Source organism: Sphaeramia orbicularis, chromosome 16 (genome assembly GCF_902148855.1).
Source record: "Sphaeramia orbicularis chromosome 16, fSphaOr1.1, whole genome shotgun sequence".
Taxonomy (NCBI): domain Eukaryota; kingdom Metazoa; phylum Chordata; class Actinopteri; order Kurtiformes; family Apogonidae; genus Sphaeramia; species Sphaeramia orbicularis.
In genome coordinates this window covers 40082937-40102242 of record NC_043972.1, presented here as the reverse complement: position 1 = coordinate 40102242, position 19306 = coordinate 40082937, and the positions used below count along the sequence as shown (strand labels likewise).

At 35.8% G+C, this 19306-nt stretch overlaps 1 protein-coding gene across 1 annotated transcript in view; it reads right to left on the bottom strand.

The window, feature by feature from the left end:
- LOC115435543 (glutamate receptor ionotropic, kainate 3-like) overlaps nucleotides 1–19306 on the bottom strand; it is an 87756-nt gene that overhangs the window by 9128 nt on the left and 59322 nt on the right. The window contains exon 5 of the mRNA XM_030158015.1: nucleotides 4349–4566. Within this exon, the coding sequence (XP_030013875.1) occupies nucleotides 4349–4566 (218 nt within the window). The remainder of the gene's footprint in view (nucleotides 1–4348; nucleotides 4567–19306) is intronic.

Sequence of the window (19306 nt, the reverse complement as noted above, 5' to 3'; positions counted from 1 at the left end):
ATCAGTGCAACACAGGGCCATTGTTTTTTTCTGAAGATATTTTCTGTTTTCTCATCTTTACACAGTGTATACTAGGCTTCAGCTATTGGAGAACAAACCCACAAAGTGAGCGAGTTATTGCAGAAAACTAATCCATGTCTCCTATATATATATATATATCTCCTATATAGACACCAGTTTACAGGATATCATAATGGATTTACACAACCAAACAATAGTGAACTCAGAAAGTTTCCTTAAAAAACAGTACAGATACAAAATAAATCTTACATAGTGAACCTTTTACCAAACTCCAATCTTCTTCTAACCCCAGACTAATGCCCCTTTTCCACTGCATGGAACCAGCTCGACTCAACTTGACTCTACACAGTTTGGTACAGTACCAATGCTTTTCCACTGCAATCGGTATCACCTCGACGCAAATAAGATGGGTGTGGTTAGCGGAGTCGAAACTTTCGTGACGTCGTTTTTAGGTGACATAAGTCTAACTCAGTATAGTAAACAGTAACAACAATGGATGACATTGAGGTGATGCTGAACTTGTTGCTTGATCTGTGGCTTTTTGTCCAATGAATAAGAGCTGCCAAGAGATGATGTCTGATGGTAAGCTAATGCCTTGTATACAATAGATGTTGCATTTGTGTTGCGGTCTATGCAGACCAAGTCGCGAGTAAAATGACAGAGAAAAGTGTTTTTCATCAATATACAGACTGATCTCATGAAATTGCGCTGTATGTGACACCAGTTTATTGCATTTGGTGTGTAATATGTACCTATTTTCATCCTTTAGTGTATTATTTAACGCCATTTGATGGCACGTAAATGCGCTAGCTGCTAATCACGCTAGCCACTAATCGCACTAATCGCTAACCCTAACCGCTAATTGTGCTAGCCGCTAATCGCACTAATGGCGTGCTATTTTACACGGTGTAAATATACATGGATAACTCGCCAGTTAAAAGTGATGTGTTATCTGTACGCAATTCATGATACTTCATTGTAATATAGGCTATCGGAAGATCTTCTCTGCTACAATTCTTGTCGTGTTTGTCGCACGTGTAACAACACTTCCTCTGACTAATCAGTGGCTGGCAGTGAAATTTCAGTGCCGACTCAGCCCAGATAGAACCTCATTGGAGGTGGTATGAAAAAAATGTACGGTTATCAGGTACAACCCCCAGTGGAAAAGCGCTAAAACCGTGTAGAGTCAAGCCGAGTTGTGCTGGAAAAAGGGAATAAGTGCCATTATGACCTAAATCTATGGGAATTGAGAAACCTTAACTCAAAAACTTTACTAGATTTGCAATTTATCTATCTAATGCAGTTTTTTCTCATTGGCTTTTAATCAATGAGTGAGATGTTTCTTTTTTGTTTTTTGGGGTTATTTTTATATTTCTTATGCTGTTTTTTTTTTAATCAGATTTTTATTTGTCTTCATTTTTATGATGGTTGTATTTTGTTGTTCTTAGCCCGCTTTGCACCCCGTGTTATCACTGTTTTTACTTATTTACTTATTTATTCCCTTGTTTTATGTACGGCACTTTGGCCAGCTGTAAAGTTCTTAAAGTGTTTTATAAATAAAGTTGGTATGGTATGGTATTTAGTTGTATATAAATATAATTTCTTTTGAGACAGTCAAATAATGTTTAACTAGTACTGTGCAGAGTGACTGATCAGTCATCATCCACTTCTACAAGCAGTGATGTAACTATCACCAGTTTGAAGTAAATGTTTGTTATATCTAATAAAATGTGGAATTAACCCATAAAGACCCAGTGTTATTTTTGTTCAGTTTCCAAATGAATTTTTCTCTCTTTTTAACTTTTCTTAAGTTATTTATCACCATTCATTATAATATTATCCTCTGTATTTTGTGTTTCTTCAATAAAAATCACATATTTTCCCATATTTAATTTATTAAGCATGTAGATGTTCAGAAAACCTCAGATTAAAGTTTATTGTCATAATATCTGGAATGGAAAAATGAAGAAAATGTGACTTTTTCACCAAATATATCATTAGCTGAACAGAAACCCTGTGTCTCCATCCACTGTCATTGATCCAACTCCATGGATTTTACTGGTGAATCAATGTTGTAGAAGATGCGGTGTTTCCACGGTAACTACGGAGCCTCTGAACATCCAAACGGGTCATATCTGATGACCATGAAAAGATAAACTGTATTTTGCACAAATTATTTACATGGATTGATAGGATTAGTGGACCATAAGTTATTAAACATTTTATATTGGTAGATCATTTTGGTCGCCAGTGGTGGTTTGGGTCTGTATGGGTTAAATTATTCTTGAGGATCTTGTTACACAGTAGGAGTTCTGATAAAAAAAAAAAAAAAGATACAACAAATGTGCCCATAAAACTGGCTTTGTGCAGATCCATGACCGATACATGCAATAGTTGTCTAAAACATCATTGTTGTTTCAGATTACAGAACCACATCTGGCTCGATGAGACGAGTATTTGGCTCCAAGTGGGACATTATCATTACCACAGATTGTTTCCTGCTCTTCTCATGCTATTAGTTATTGTGGTTTAAAGCAGATTCCAGGGCTAAAGCAAAAGGCAGATAAGTACATAAGCGTGGCGTAAGTTTAGAGCCAAATTCTTCCAGCTACAAGCATCTCCACAGCGTTTATCTATTCCTGGCTCTCCTTAGTACTTTTCATGCCTCTCTCCATCATCCAGTCAACATCATTAGGCGGTTCTATAAGAGCATGAGTAGAGGCCACTTAAGCCTTGTAACTCTGATGAGGTAATTAGACACCTGTGTCTCCTTCTATTTATGACGCTACAATCATATCTGTGATTTATCAAAGTAGAAGGACTGAACCGAAATAACTTCACTGATGGGTCAACGAGCTGAGATTCTGCTCTTGGTGTCTTTAGATGGCATTTTATATTCATGAAATTCAGCGCAATAAGTAAGCAGTGTTATAATATATAGCCGTGATTAGAAACACAATGCTTTTCTGAATAAATGCAGTGGGGTTCAATTCTAGGACAACACATTTGTTTTAAATGTACAAGGTATCAGCAAAAATGTGGATTTGCATTACATAATCACAACAAGGGGATCCAGTATAAACACCATTCAGCACATTCAATAATGAAACGTACAGTATTTACGCACTACTCAACTATGAACTTTCGGGTGCATAAAAACTAGGGCAGACTGATGCCCTGGTAGACTCATTTTTCTTACTCACAATTGAATGTCACAAACTGGTGGACTGTGTTTTCAATAGAAATGTGCAGTGTTTTCATTTTCTCCCTCGGAGAAACTGTAACTCTGTTACATGTGTTATTCTGCACCAAGGCAGCAGCAGCAGCAGCAGCAGCGGCATCTAAAAGCACGGCTCAAAATAATAAAATAAAGTCAAAGACCCTGCAGGCAAACGCCGAAACTTTGGAATAAAAAAATCATTATGGATGAACACATCAAACAGTACGCAGAAGTGGAGAAGCTGAAGAATTTGCCTTTGCTGTGGGAATTAAGATCTTACTGGAATGAGAATATATGAATGGTATTGATATTTTTTTCCTTCGGAAATGTAGGCCTACTATATATATATATATATATATTTTATATATATATATATATATATATATATATATATATATATATATATATATATATATAAAGTAAACTAGAAACTCAAAATCCAACAGCTTACTTTAATTTGTACATAAAATACATGAATTTTTCAAGATGGTTCCACTGTGGGTTTGTGTTCATTGTGCACCACGGCTACTCTCAGACTGTGACATGAATGAAGTTTATGACCTTTTTCAGGGTCTATGTTAAGGTGAACATTTTTAATGATTCCATGCTTGGTTCAATCCACCTACATTATGTACAACATGGATTTTTTTTAAACATTTATTTATTTATTTATTTTGTATTATTAACTTTTTATTTTGTTTTTGAGAAAACCATAACACAAATACTTACACTAACAAAACAATACAAAACAAACAAACAGGGGGGAGGGTCCAGCCGTAGAGCAGCATCTAGTCCACACATACATACATCACACACGTATCAATATACTCGTACACCCATATGATTGATTGATTTCTCCTTTACAATAAAGTTTGAGGGTCCTTTGAGATTCTACAAAGTCTGGTCTCACAGTTATAAGTGAGCCACTTTGACCAATTTTCTGTAAAAATATCAGTTTTACATCTTGAATTAAATGTGATTCTCTCCATGACATATATATTGTACACTACATCAGTCCAGTCATTTATAGAGGGTATATCTCTTTTCAGCCGTTTTCTTATTTATTTGTTTTTTAAACTATGGCTAAGACACATTTTTCTAACGTACCTTGAAGAAAGACATAGTTGCACCATCCTTGACGACACCGTATTCAATCTTGGTCTGTTTGGCAATGTCGTCAGCCGAGTCCACGGGTGAGTCCATTCTCTCCACAGTGAGGAAAGCGGCTAAATTAGCTGTGTAGGACGAGATGATGATGAGGGTGAAGAACCACCAGATCCCACCAATGATCCTGGTCGACAGAGCTTTGGGCATCAGCTCTGAGCCTGTGTGAACACAAAGTAATGAAGAATTACAGACATTAATTATGTAAAACTCTACCTGTTATTGAACCCATCCTATACAGAGACCTGGTCTATTGCAGGGGTGTCCCACTCATTTTAGTTCAGGGGAAACATACAGCCTAATGTGGCCGAAGCAGGAAAATACCATAAATAATAAAAGAAGAACCTATAAATAATGTCAACTCCAAAGTTTTCTCTATGCTTTAGAGTGAAAAAGTAAAATTCCAGTATGAAAATGTATACACTACAAACTGCACCTGAACATAACATGAACGACTAGAAGCACCCCTGCTCTATATTTTGTGGTTTTTTTTTTTCTTTCAATGAAAACCATGTATTTTTTTGTATTTAATTCACAGATTATGTAGATGTTCATAGAAACTCAGATTAAAGTTGAGGGTTATTATATCAGAAAGAAAGAAAACTGAAGAAAAACTGACATTTTCATCAAAATATATCAATAAATGAACATAAAACAAGTGTGTCCATCCACTGTCACTGATCCAACTCCATGGGTTTTGCTGATTTACTGATTTATCACCATATATTATGATATTATCCTCTGTATTTTGTGTTTCTTCCATAAAAATCATGTATTTTCCTGTATTTTCACTAATTATGTAGATGGACATAAAACCTCAGATTTGTCATATCAGAAACAGAAAACTGAAGAAAAAGTGACTTTTTCACCAAATCTATCAATAATTGAACATAAACCAAGTGTCTCCATCCACTGTCACTAATCAAACTCTATAGGATTTACTGGTAAATCAATGTTGTAGAAGATGACAGTGTTTCCATGTTCACTACGGAGCCTCTGAAGGTCCAAATGGGTCATATCTGATGACCGTGAAAAGACGAAATTCTGCATTTTACACCAATTATTTACATGGATTGATAGGATTAGTGGTTCAGAAATTATTTAATATTTCAGATCAGTAGATGGTTTTTGGTCGCCAGTTGCTGTTTGGGTCTTTATGTGTTAATCTGAGCTTTTATGAACATCTACATGACCAGTAAATTTGATATGAGAAAATACCTGATTTTTATTGAAGAAATGTAAAATACAACGGATAATATTATAATAAATCATGATAAATCACTTAAGAAAGGTTAAATAGAGAGAAAAAGTGCAGCAAAAATCACACTGGGTCTTTATGGGTTAATCACATGGTGGGATCGTGTGCAATCGAATCATTGGTCCAGTTTTCTTCAATGAGAGATCAATTATTGTGAATTTTTACCTTTGACCTTTTGAATGAATACCTGTCACCACAACTGGATGACCTTCAACCAACCATCCTTTTCCAGGTAGATGGTGCACCACCATGTTGGGGACTGTATGTTGGTGGGTTCCTAAATCAAACACTTCCAGACCAGTGGATTGGAAGGGATGGTCCAATTCCCTGGACACTGTCACCAGATATCACTGCACTGGATTTCTTTATATGGGGTTATGTTAAAGATATCGTGTATCGAACAAAGATACGGGACATCAACGACTTGAAGTAAAAGACCACTGATGTCATTGACACCACTGATGAGTCTATGATACAGCCAACATGGAAACAAATCCAGTACAATCTGGATGTGCTTCATGTAACTAATGGTCCCATATAGAAGTGAATTAACCCTATAACATCAAAAGTAGCATATTTGATGCATGAGATTTGAAGCCCTCTACATGATCGGTGTGATTTTTTCTTCCTGAAAAACCTGATGTATACAATTAGATACATGCAATACACAGATAATCCACCAGAGGGGAGGAATTCTTTCACCAGAGGCCTTTCCAGTGACACTACAAAATTGTCATTAATGAGGAAGGAGGAAGAACTTTGCCAGTTTTGAAAAGAAATTACCAGTTTGTTAGACATGTTTGTGTAATATTATGTTTTTGTTTGTTCAAAAATAATAATATTTGAGCATTGAGACCTGATATATCAAATATGATACAAAATTTAAATTAAAAAAAAAAAAGTTTTTTGGTTGTTCGGAAGGACCAATAAAGGCTTCAGTTTCAAAGACCTGGAATTTTCGATCAATGATTTAATGGTTCAGGCTTTACAGGGTTAAATACGACAACAGAAATTTAAATATCTACTTTTCATTTTGTGCACAGATTGGATGAGTCTGGGATACAGCCAACATGGAAACAAATCCAGTACTGTCTGGATATGCTTCATGTAACTAATGGTAGTGTTCTGACCATTACTGGTATGGGCTGTTCTTTACCATTAGTGATACTGTAGTTTGTTTTGTTTCTTTTTTAGCATTGTATGAAATTATTATTATAATGCAAAATAAAGGTTAGCTGTTACCCATGGTAACACCAACATGAATGTACTTTTTTTCTATTTTTCACACATATTTTGGTTAAATAATGTAAATACTGTTGAATGACTTTGTTATAATTTGGTACAGGCTTATTTTGTTCATTGTCTCGGTTTGAAGTTTAAAGACAGGAGTGAGTACTTGAAACAATGTTAATTATTGATGAAAAATGGAGGTGGGATTAAATACGTTTTCTTCTTCCCACTCCTTTTTGAGCATAAATGAATGTATTTGAAGTATTGTACCTGCATGTATTCTATTGATTGTTTTGTTGTATGCAGGTTATTTGTGTTGTAAATGCTTACTCACTCAAATAAATGAATAAATAAATGAATGAATGAATGAATTAATCAGGGGTGTCAAATTTATTTTAGTTCAGGGGTCACATTCAGCCTAATATGATCTAAAGTGGGCCGGACCAGTAAAATAACATACTGTAAATAATAGAATAAGAACTTTTGAGTGAGTAAATTCTATTACAATGAAAATGTTTAAATCTACGAATTGTACTTGAACATACCATGAACAAATATGAACAACCTGAAAATTCTTTAGTAAAATAAGTGCAATGTTAACAATATTACACCTCAGTTTATCATTTATACATGTGAATCACAACTTAGAGATCACAGTGGATCTAAAAATACACAAAATATTAAATAACAGGCAGAATATTGATAAAATTCCACATACTTCTCTTAAGACATTTCAGATATATTAATATTTTTTGTAAAAGACTAGTCTGTAAATGTCAACATTTTTGTGTAATTTTACTTTTTTTTAATACTAAAACAGAGACAAATTTACAGTTTTCAATATTTATAGGTTATTATGATAGTATTTTACTGGTCTGATCCACTTTAGACTGAAACTACCTAAAATGATTTTAACATCCTTGATTATTAATATCTTCAGTAATTTTTTCATTTCACAAATTCATCCCAGGGGCCGGATTGAACTCTTTAGCGGGCCGGATTTGGCCACATGTTTGACACCTATGGAATAACTGAATGAATGAAAGAATGAATGAAACTAATGGTGGCCATATAGAGTTGTATTAAATGAGGCAAAAAAAAAAAAAAAAAATCAACATCTACTTTTCATTTTATAATAATTTCCACTGATTTGTCTTTTCATTTGCTTTGGTAATAAATTTGTTAAATTTTAAAGAGACTGTATGGACACTCTGTCAGATGCCTGTCATGTTTTGCAAAATAACCCATAAGATCTAAAAAAAAAAAAAAAAAAATCAAGATGTCATAACCAGCTGGAGTGACAGCACACCTCTGCATCAGCCTTGACATTGAGTGGTCCTCTGCTGAGTAATACTATGTTTACAATGGCTCACTGACTGGTGTTAAAGTTACTTTATATCTCATCTCTGACAACCTTTAAAATACCCTTGTGCTTTGTGCACTCTGTTACTTTACTGGGAAGATTTATGAGGGCAATTCTGAAGAGTAACAAGCCCACAGAAGGGGGGCAGAGTGGTCAGCTCTTTAACCTCTTCTACCAAATTTGATTGGATTTGTCCTTTGTGGTTTGACAAAGACTCTACATGGTTACAAACAAGGCAAGACAGTACAATCCCTTAATTCGCTGTGACTTCAGAGAGGAGAGATCCAGACGCATTCTCTGCTTGCACTAAAAATGAAGTGAAGCAACGGGTAACTCAATTGGATTCCACACTATAAAGCCCTGTTGTCAGCAGGGAACAGTATATGGCACCAGCATCAGAACACTCTAATAAATACAAAACGTAGATCAGTCATAGGGTGCCAGGGAAATAAAAACCATGTCAATATGACGTACATTTCCTTGAAGACGGACTCATATCTTGTAAACCACGGAAACATAAATGCTCTTTCAGGGAAGACAACACTGATACCCTTTCAGTAACCAAAACGTCACATCTGTCTCAATCTGAGCAGCAGTAAACGACCCCCTACGAATACACATAGCACGACTTAAACTACAAATATGTGATTCGTGCAAAACAAAACAGTTTGAACATTTAGTTAAGGGTCAGTATGTGAGACTTGTGCATTCTGGTGGTATGTTGTGCTGGAAGCCAGATGCTCCAGAGTAACAAACTAACAAATGTGCAACACTGGAAGTTTGTTAACAAATCGACTAACAATCTTATACATCAGGAGTCTCAAACTCATTTTCTTTCAGGGTCCACATTCAGCCTGATTTAATCTCAAGTGGGCCGGACCAGTAAAATAATAGCATTATAACCTATAAATAATGACAACTCCAAATTTTTGTCTTTGTTTTAGTGCAAAAAAAAAAATTAAATTATGAAAATACTTACTTTTATAAACTATCCAAATAAAAAAGATGTGAATAACCTGAAAAAAAAAAGAAATTTCTTAAGAAAATTAAGTGCAATGTTAACAATATTCCGCCTCAATTTATCATTTCTACATGTGTATTATGGATCAGATCTACAAAGACACTAAACACTGAGTAACAGGCAGAAAATAGTTAAAATTGTGCTTCATTTTCTTTAGACATTTCAGGTTGTTCATATTTGTTTAGGTCAGTGGTTCTTAACCTTGTTGGCGGTACTGAACCCCACCAGTTTCATATGCGCAGTCACCGAACCCTTCTTTATTAAAAAATACAATATGATTTTTTTCAAATTCAAGACACCGGCATATGTTTTACTGGTGCACAAAATGAACCGTGCATTAACATCACTGTGCTCAAAGAACAAAACCAATACAGTGCATGAACTTACAACAAATTACATACCTTTTCACAAAGACATGATCTTTTTTAATACTACCACACTGAAATGGTTTTAATTTTTAACCTTATGTATTCCAATAATGAACTTATTGTATTTATGCTATTTATCATTTTTAACATTTTAACACACACCCATCACCTAATTTCCATCAAGCTACAATAATAATGACTATTTACTGCAAATCAGTGTGACTTCTGCTGTTGTGTATATGTATGTGTAGGCCGTCAGGTCAACCCGGTTTTCATTTCATCTCGCTCCAAACTTTCCGAACTAACACACCCGACTAATGAGTCGAGTGTGTGTCTTGACCTCCGCCGAACCCCTGAGACTGACTCACCGAACCCCTAGGGTTCGATCGAACCCAGGTTAAGAACCACTGGTTTAGGTTATTCACATTTTATTGTTTCAGGATAGTTTGTTAATGTAAATATTTTCAGAATTTAATGTTATTTTTTTGCACTAAAACAAAGACAAAAATTAGAAGATGTCATTATTTATAGACATAATGTAATATTTTTTTCCACATCAAACCGAGAAGAAAATATGGAGTCAATATTTTTTGTAGGTTATTCTGCTGTTATTATTTGACTGTAGATCAGATTGGTCTGTATGTGGAACCTGAACTAAAATGAGTCTGACAGCCTTGACTGTGGAATTTTTGCACTTTGCAAATTCATCTCACAGGTCGGATTGGAACCTTTGGTGGGCCGCATTTGGCCCCCGGGCCGCATGTTTGAGACCCCAGTTACACATGAACCAAGAGGTAGAGCCAATTTGTTGGGTTGCAGACAGTGAGTCCATTTACATGCACACCAATACTCCAATCAGTATCTGATTTCTGGAGTTATCAGATTATTCAAGTGATCATGTAAACAGGCTTTTATCTGATAACAGCAGTAATCTGATTAGGAGAAATCGGATTAAAACATCTACATTTCTCCACGATATTCTGATGTCTTTACACGTATACAGGTTAATGTGATTTCTTTCATTATTTTTTTTTTACATCTACGTATGTATAAATTTTTTTTTATATAAACGGAAGTTACGCAGCAATAACATAAGCCTAGGGAAATAGGTAAACAAACAGTAGCCACTTTTTTCTTCGGAGCCTGAAGTGACCACATTTATGCCCTGTTCACACTAATACAGATATTTCCACCCTCCATCATTAAAAATTAAAAAAATCTGTCCATGTGACTTTTATTTAAACATCCCACTAAAATGCAAAAATGTTAACAAAGCGGTGCAGAAGTCTGAGCAAAACTTCAAACTTTGGGCACTGCAGATCTTCACATGAGTGTTTAAGTGTTGATACGGGTTGTTGAAATGTTTTTTTTTATATTTTGTAGATTTTACCAAAGCACTAGTACATGCTTTTGTGTACAAAATGTGTCCATGTTTCCTCAATGTACTGTGGGTAACACATTGCTTTATGGCCTATATTTGATGTTTCAGGTACAGGTTCATGACATAAGACAACAACAGGTATGTACACACAAAAAAAGAAAATCTGGAAAGCATAGTGCAGAAATCTATTTTTGCATCTTAAAATGCAGTTTACGTGTGGACAAAATCCCAAACACAAATGTGTTTTTTTTCCCTAGATATATGTATTAATGTAACTGGGGCATTGGACAGTAGACCAACAATCTTATACATCAGGGACTAAACTGAATCAAATACTCACATAACGAAGTCATTGAACAGTCTTGTTAGTATCACTAATTGCCCTCAGTTGAAAAATAACGTTTTATTCATCAGACTGAAGCGCCAAAGGTCTGGCACTGGCAGGAGAGCAAGTAGTCAATTGAAATATTATGTTTGACCCAAAATCTTATTAAATACTATTTTTTTTAAACGGTCAGCCAGAACATTTGATTCCAATTGAGACAAAAATGACCTCTGGGAAAAACAAACAAAAAATGACTGACTTTCTATTTTTAGAGAGAAGTTGCCGGGGCTTTTTCCATGCATCATCTAGTGGCCATAAGCGGTATTACACTTCAAAAACATTATCACCTTTACTTCACTATGGAAACACGGCCTTGTTTTACTGTACTGTGATCTGTTTTTCTTGCCATGTTATCTTGAAGACATCTTTGAAGTGTTGAAATTGCAGCAAAAAATGCAGATCAATGAAACATGAAACAGAACCGACTGTAGAAACGTATGTTAAAAAGACGACTTCTTACTCAAGGGCCAAGTAAAACTGACTGCTGCAGTTTTAATTTAGTTGATTTTTTTTTTTTTTTTTTTTTTTGGGGCTTTGATTTATTTTCGTATGCAGTGTTATGATTTATATATCAAGGTGAACATGGAGCTTTTATGCTTTCGATTTCCATTCTGTGATTCTACAGTTTCTCTGTAGTGCATAAATATCCGTCATTAACCAGCACTAAAAGGATGTGTCAGTGTTTTTACAGTTCATGTTGAATGAAAAAAAAAAAAGTAGCCTGTTCATGTCTTACATGTGATTTTAGCTGCAGTATCTGTAAATAGTTAATAGAGAAGTCTGATTAATAATGCATTCATGTAGTACTATGAGATACATGAGAAGATCATAAAGTAGTCGCTCTGACAGTGTTATTCTCCTTTGAATGAATGAGCGCAATGTTTTGCATTTAATGACGCTTTTTGAATTGTCAGACGAGGCAAAAAAAAAGAAAAAAACCTTTTCTCTGTGGAATCAGCAGTGCATTGTGCTGCACATGATGCCCTGGTTTTCTGGAGCATTTCTCCCCAGTAGCAATGCCTCACCTTAACATGAGAAAACCAGGCTTTCCCATGAGAATGATTACCTGCACTTAGTATTCTCGCTGTGAAGTCACCACAAAAAAAAAAACAAAAAAAAAAAAACTCCCTTTCAGAGCTGGTGGCTTTTACTTGCCGTTAATTGCTTTTAAATAATGACACTTGTAAATGGAAATGTTTATTCAGTTACAACCCAATCTTGATCCGAATCTCAAAAAGGGCCACAGTTACAACTACAGTTTCTTTTTAACAACAAGCGAAATGCCTCCGCTGATTAGTTCGAACATAAAGTACCACTTATATAATAGAATGCATTGGGCTCTAATTACACTTGTGCATTATTTGTCAAAGAAATGTATTTTAGAAAATGAAGGAGTAGTGACACTGAGTAGGAATAAACTGGAAATAAGCCAACTGCTAAATCAAACATAGTTTCAGAAATAATTTTTTTATGGGGAAACCAATTTTCGGGAAAGGATCCGACATATGTTTGTTGTGAGCGAAAGCCTACAGAGACCCCCAGGAATGCATTTGAAGTACAAAAAAAAAAAGTGTTTGCTTTTGCACCTCTTCATATTTTGTGTTCTTTGTGTTGTCTATGACACCTCCCTCCCACAGACAAGCTGCTAGTTTTTTTTTTTTTTTTTTTGGATCTCCTCAAACACGTCCATTTGCATTTTAAACATGTCAACGAAATGGCTTCCATCTCAGCTGCTGTCACCGTGTTTGGCAGACAAGCATGGGATGTCTGTTTATATGACACAGACAAATTCTGCCGCCGTGCAGCATGTGTTACAAGGTGCTGTAGCACGAGAGGGCGTCGCAGGAAGTCACAACCAGGCGTTGTCGTACGGACTATATGTTCAAAAATACTGCCAAGATGCTTTTGCCAGTATTTAACTGAAAAAAAGTGTAAACAGCACTGCAGAATATACAGTAAGAGCATGTACTGTTAATGTTTACAGCCTTTGCATGGCAGAGGCTCAATTCATAGTGATTAACAGTGTGTGTGGGCCAGGAGGTAGAGTGGGTCATCCAGTAACCACAGAGTTGGTGGTTCAAATCCAGCTCTATCTTTGTCATGTGCCGTTGTGTCCTTAGGCAAGACACTCCACCCACCTTGACTCCAGTGTCACTCACTGTATGACTGTATGTGTATTAGAGCCCGACCGATTAATCGGCCGATTACAGCGTATCACCAGTTAATCAACATCGGCCAATATGTAGTCGATATTAACTTTTTTTGCTGTGCAGAGATTCTGTCGCTCGCTGCTCCCTTGTGTGTGTGTGATGTGCTGCCCGGAGAATAAGAGGAACTTTAAAGCGAGTTAGTTTCACTTTCACTCCTGCTCAGACAATGACACTATCAACCCCCCCCCCACACACACACACACACACACACACACAATCACATAATCACGGAGCTACACCCCCCACCCCACCCCCACGCGCTCTGACAAGGATGGACTGCTTATCCGACCCCCCACCCTGGCGAAAATCACCGACCGCTACCGCGCGCTCTGACAAGGTTGGACCGCTAAACCCCCGGCCCCCTGCTCCGAACATCACGGACCCCCCCACCCCCCCTTGTCTTATGAAGTATTCACCCCCCCACACAGACCCATGTCCGTCCACTTCCTGTCTACCTCACAGTTTCATTCTGCAGGCAGGCCTGGGTGTTAATAGTGTAGGGGAGACCGGGGACAGTTGTAACACGGGTCAGTTATAACTCTTGCAATTGCTCCAATCAGGAACAACTTAGGACAAACTTAAACAAAGATTTATGCAACTGTTTATCCACCTGTCCACAATTATCTAAAATAGGATTATTATATCCTGTGTAGATCAGTGTTCTTATTTCATATATCGGCCAATCTTGGATATCGGCCGATATATCGGATATCAGCTTTTTTTCAGCCCCCAATATCGATATCGGCATCGGCCCCCAAAATCCCATATCGGTCGGGCTCTAATGTCTATGAATGTCATCTTAGTGTTTGGCACTACAGATGTAGTTTACCACCAGCAGTGAGTGAAGAATGGATCGAAAATGGAAAGCACTGTAGAAATCCATTATTATTATAATAGTTATTATTACATATTTATATAGCACACCACATATTCAACAGTTAACACACACATTGGCACCATGTTATTATAAACCACCTATTATTGCCTTATATTGCACAATTATGTTCTGCAACTACTAGACCCAATGACTACATTTTCCTTTTTTTTTTTTTTTTTTTTAGGAAATCATGCACTTCATAAATAAAATATATAAATCTCAAGGTCTTTGAAAGGATTAATTGTAAAACAAATGATAAAAGTCCTGCTTTTGATGTGATATGACACAATACTGTATCCACAGCCAGCTACTGCTGTCCATATACTATTATAGTATATAGTACAGACATGCTTAGATTAGGAAGATTATTTCTGTTATTAATTGTATAAGGAGAAGGGGTGGGAGTTTATAAGTTATGCTGCTTCTGACTCCTTTTTGAATATGTATTATATATCTTATGTCTAAGTTTCTGTTTATTTATTTTCTTCTGTTTTGACATTCATATTTGAAATCTATCTATCTATCTATCTATCTATCTATCTATCTATCTATCTATCTATCTATCTATCTATCTATCTATCTATCTATCTATCTATCTATCTATCTATCTATCTATCTATCTATCTATCTATCTATCTATCTATCTATCTATCTATCTATCTATCTAAAAACAAAGTAGTTGATGGTGTTACTCTGTATTAGAGTGTGTTCATAAATCTGAATGAAGTCTTTCTGAATGTTCAGAAGTGAGGTCTTGCATGCAACTTATTTAGAAAATATAGCTGGGAAAAATGTTGTTGCTCTATGTTTCTACAAACCACAGATATGTAGTCCTGTACTGTTTGTGTAACATTTAGAAAGCAACATTTTATATTCACATTTTAAGGAATTTAACTTTTTTCATAAACATAAATATCACATACTCTACCAGTCAGAAGTTTGGACTCAGCTGGTTTTTCTTCATTTTCATGACTATTTACATTGTAGATTTTCACTGAAAGCATCAAAACTATGAATGAACATATATGGCATTATGTAGTTTAAGAAAGTGTGACATAACTCAAAGCGTGTTTAATATTTTAGATTCTTCAGAATAGCCACATTTTGCTTTTATTACTGCTTTGCACATTCTTGGCATTCTCTGGATGAGCTTCATGAGGTAGTCACCTGAAATGTTTTCCAACAGTCTGGAAGGAGTTCCCAGTGATGCTGAACACTTGTTGTCCATCTGTGGTCCATCTCATGTCATTTAAATGAGAAGGAGAATCCAAACTTTTGATGGGTAGTGTATGAACACAACTTCTGCACACCATGATCAGTTCAAACACTATAATGTCCAGTACATATGTATCTGTGGTTAGCAGAAGCATATTAACCCTTTCATGCATACTGGTCATTACAGTGGATGGCTATTCTACAGCTGTTCTCTTGTGTATTCATGGATTTTATTTATTTTTTTTACACATATCTTTATTAAAGTTTTAAGACACTAATTGGTAACCTTGTGTAGAGCTCCCCTGAGCATAAACCCCCAGAATCACAAGTTTTCACACAATTTATCAGTAAATACATGTTTTGTTGCTTCAAAAATTAAACGCATGGTGTCCAGCTGATAATAATAATAATAATAATAATAATAATAATAATTATTATTATTATTATTATTATTATTATTATTATTATTATTATTATTATTATTTATTTATTTTTTAAATGTTTTTTGTTTTACTTTTTATTTATATTATCTGTTTATTTATTTATTATTTTTTTATAAGAATTTTTTCAATCACATTGTTTTTTTCATGTTTAAAGAGAAATGAAAACACTCAGGGAAAAAAATCTTGATTAAGGTTCTCATAATTTGTGCATGAAAGGGTTAATGTCCACACTCCTGCTAAAGGGAATATTAATTAGTACTAATGAATCTGCTGATTTTGACTATTTTTACTAAGTCCAATTAACTATTATTACTGTTATGGTTCAAGTGTAACCTTTCACTACTGATAAGCAGTTATTTGCAGGTTACTAAGGGAAAACTCTTAGTTATTGTCCAGATTAAAGTATTAATATTTGCTTTTCAATCGCTAATGACTCATCCATATGTCTAGTAATAAGCAGGTAGTTAAAAGTTAATGCTGGTAACATTAGCAGTCAGCAAAATCTGCACCAGCATATTGTAGAGCAGCATATTTTTATGGTCTTCCTAAACACGAGAAAGGAGCTTGAGCACTGACAGATAACACCGGAAGGCATGCTTCAAATTCTAATGAATTCTCCCCTGTTTAGTTTCATAATAAAGGCTACTAACTAGCTCATTTCATTCTGATTCCCTCCCTCCCTCCTCCTCTCTTTCTCTCTCTCGGCACACTGGTTTAGCCTTCTGCCTGCACCGGTAAATTGGCAGAGTTGCTATGCAGTTTCACAAGAGCGCTGCCGTGCTTCTGTGCTTAATGAAATGCTGAATGTGTTTGCTATCCTTACAGGCAAAGATCCACTGCCGACTCTCACTAAGCCTCCTTGATTTGTCTTGTTACATTGAGGTTAAACATTTTATTACTTGGGTCTTTTCCTCCACACTTGACTTCATTATGTTATTTCTGGGCCTTCATTTGCTTACCTATCGCTTTAAGGGACACTTTGCAAATGAAAATCTATTTGTATCTTGTTGCGTTTATAGACTAAAGGTAAAATTAAATCTGTGCTTCGGGATTTAGTACGACATGGTGAGTACTTATGTTGAAAGAACAGCAAAAGGCGGAAAATCTATTCTTCTTCTTTTATCGCCTGTTTGAAACCCAGTGTTGTGCCAGTTACTTCCAAACTGTAATACATTACAGATTACTTTTACTGTTATTTAAAAGTAATTCCTTACCATACAACAGAGGTTCCCAACCTTTTTTGGCTTGTGACCCCATTTTAACATCACAAATTTCTAGCGACCCCAGACATTCAAAATGGAGACATCTTTCTCTTTCAGACGTCTTTGAAAAGCGCTATGTAAATCTAATCCATTATTATTATTATTATTATTATTATTATTATTATTATTATTATCATTATTATCATTATTATTATTATTATTATTATTATTATTATCATCATCATCATCATCATCATCATCATCATCATCATTATTATTATTATTATTATTATTATTATTAGTGGGGCCAGGCAGGCGAAGAAATCTTTCCATTCTCTGTTCGTCCTTGTTTTCTGACTGCGACTGTGTCCGGGCAGGTTGAAGCGTAGTAACACACGTGGTCACATGATCAGGTCAATCAAGATATGCCCTCTCAGATATTATATCCTGCATTTTATTTGAACTTGATTTTTAGTAGGAAAAATGTGTGGTGTTTTAATTATAAGGAAAAATATATTGAATCATTAAAAAATATTTTTTATTAGTAATTTTTATTTTTTTGTTTTATCAATTACTAGTAATTTCAGGCGACCCCATTTGAATTCCAGGTGACCCCACATAGGGTCCTGACCCCAAGGTTGCCATACAATATTACTGTATCAGAACTGTAATGCATTACTTTTGAGTTATGTACAGGGTGAGTCAGAAAAAACGCTCTTTTCATTTAAAGAAATTGTACCACTGAAATGGAAATGCTTATTTTTCTTTTGATTATACAGTCATATTGATGTGGTTATTGAGCATGTCTGGCGATTGAATCATTGATTTATGGCATAGCATAACAGAGGGAATGTCCATTGTTTATTGTGCACCGAAATATCTGCCAACACAGTTTATGCCACCGTGAATGAAATTGAAATTGTCAACCGTTACAGCATGTTTACTCGCCATCAAAATGTTTTGTCTCAACGAAGTCGTCTGGCACGACCTTCAACCTGGCTACCATTCAGATTGATGCAAATCTGTGCTCGTTGTCGCATCTCTAACACAGCTCTTCTCGCCATTCGTGTTCGTCGTAGGGCTTGGATTTCAGCCGTGATGCGATTTCAGAGTTCCTGAAGAGTTTGTGGAACAGTCTGATACACACGGTTTTTAAGATACCCCCACAAGAAAAAATCAAGGGGGGTCAAGTCCGGGGATCTAGGTGGCCACTCTCTCTCCTGACCCAAACAGACAACTCGATGAGGAAATAATACCTGCAATCGCTGTGGTCTTGCCATGATGAAAACTCCCTGAGCACTGTCATGTAGGCCTATGTCCTGAGTGTGAAAGCAAAGTCCCGACTCCTGTAATTGTTGTCAATTTCAAGTTTGTTCACTGTGGCATACATTGTGTTGGCAGGTATTTCAGTGCCCAATAAACAATGGACCTTCTCTCTCTTATGCAATGCAATAAATCTATGACTACATCACCAGACATGCTCAATAACCACATCAATATGACTGTATGGTCAAAAGAAAAATCAGTGTTTCCGTTTTAGCAGTACAATTTCTTTAAATGGAAAGAGCGTTTTTTCTGACTCACCCTGTACAGACCCTCGTCATAAATGTCTCTTTTCCATTTTCGTAAAGTATGGTGAATTGCCCTGTGTATGAATTGTGCTATACAAATAAATTAGCCTTGCCTTGCCTAAATAGCGCCCCCCCATACAAGTGATAGGAGGGCCTTGGGATGCATAAATTTGCACCGCGAAGTATATGTGGATGGATAGCTCAGTAAGTAACGCTACGGTCTACGATATTTGAATCCCAACAGGAATGCTTGCATTTTTTTCAACATTTTACATGTTGAAATGGGGGGCGCCGGTAGATAAATCTGCAACTGATGAAGAATTCGAACTAGTCATAGAAACGTTAGCTTACCTTGTCATTGCTGATCACAGGGATCA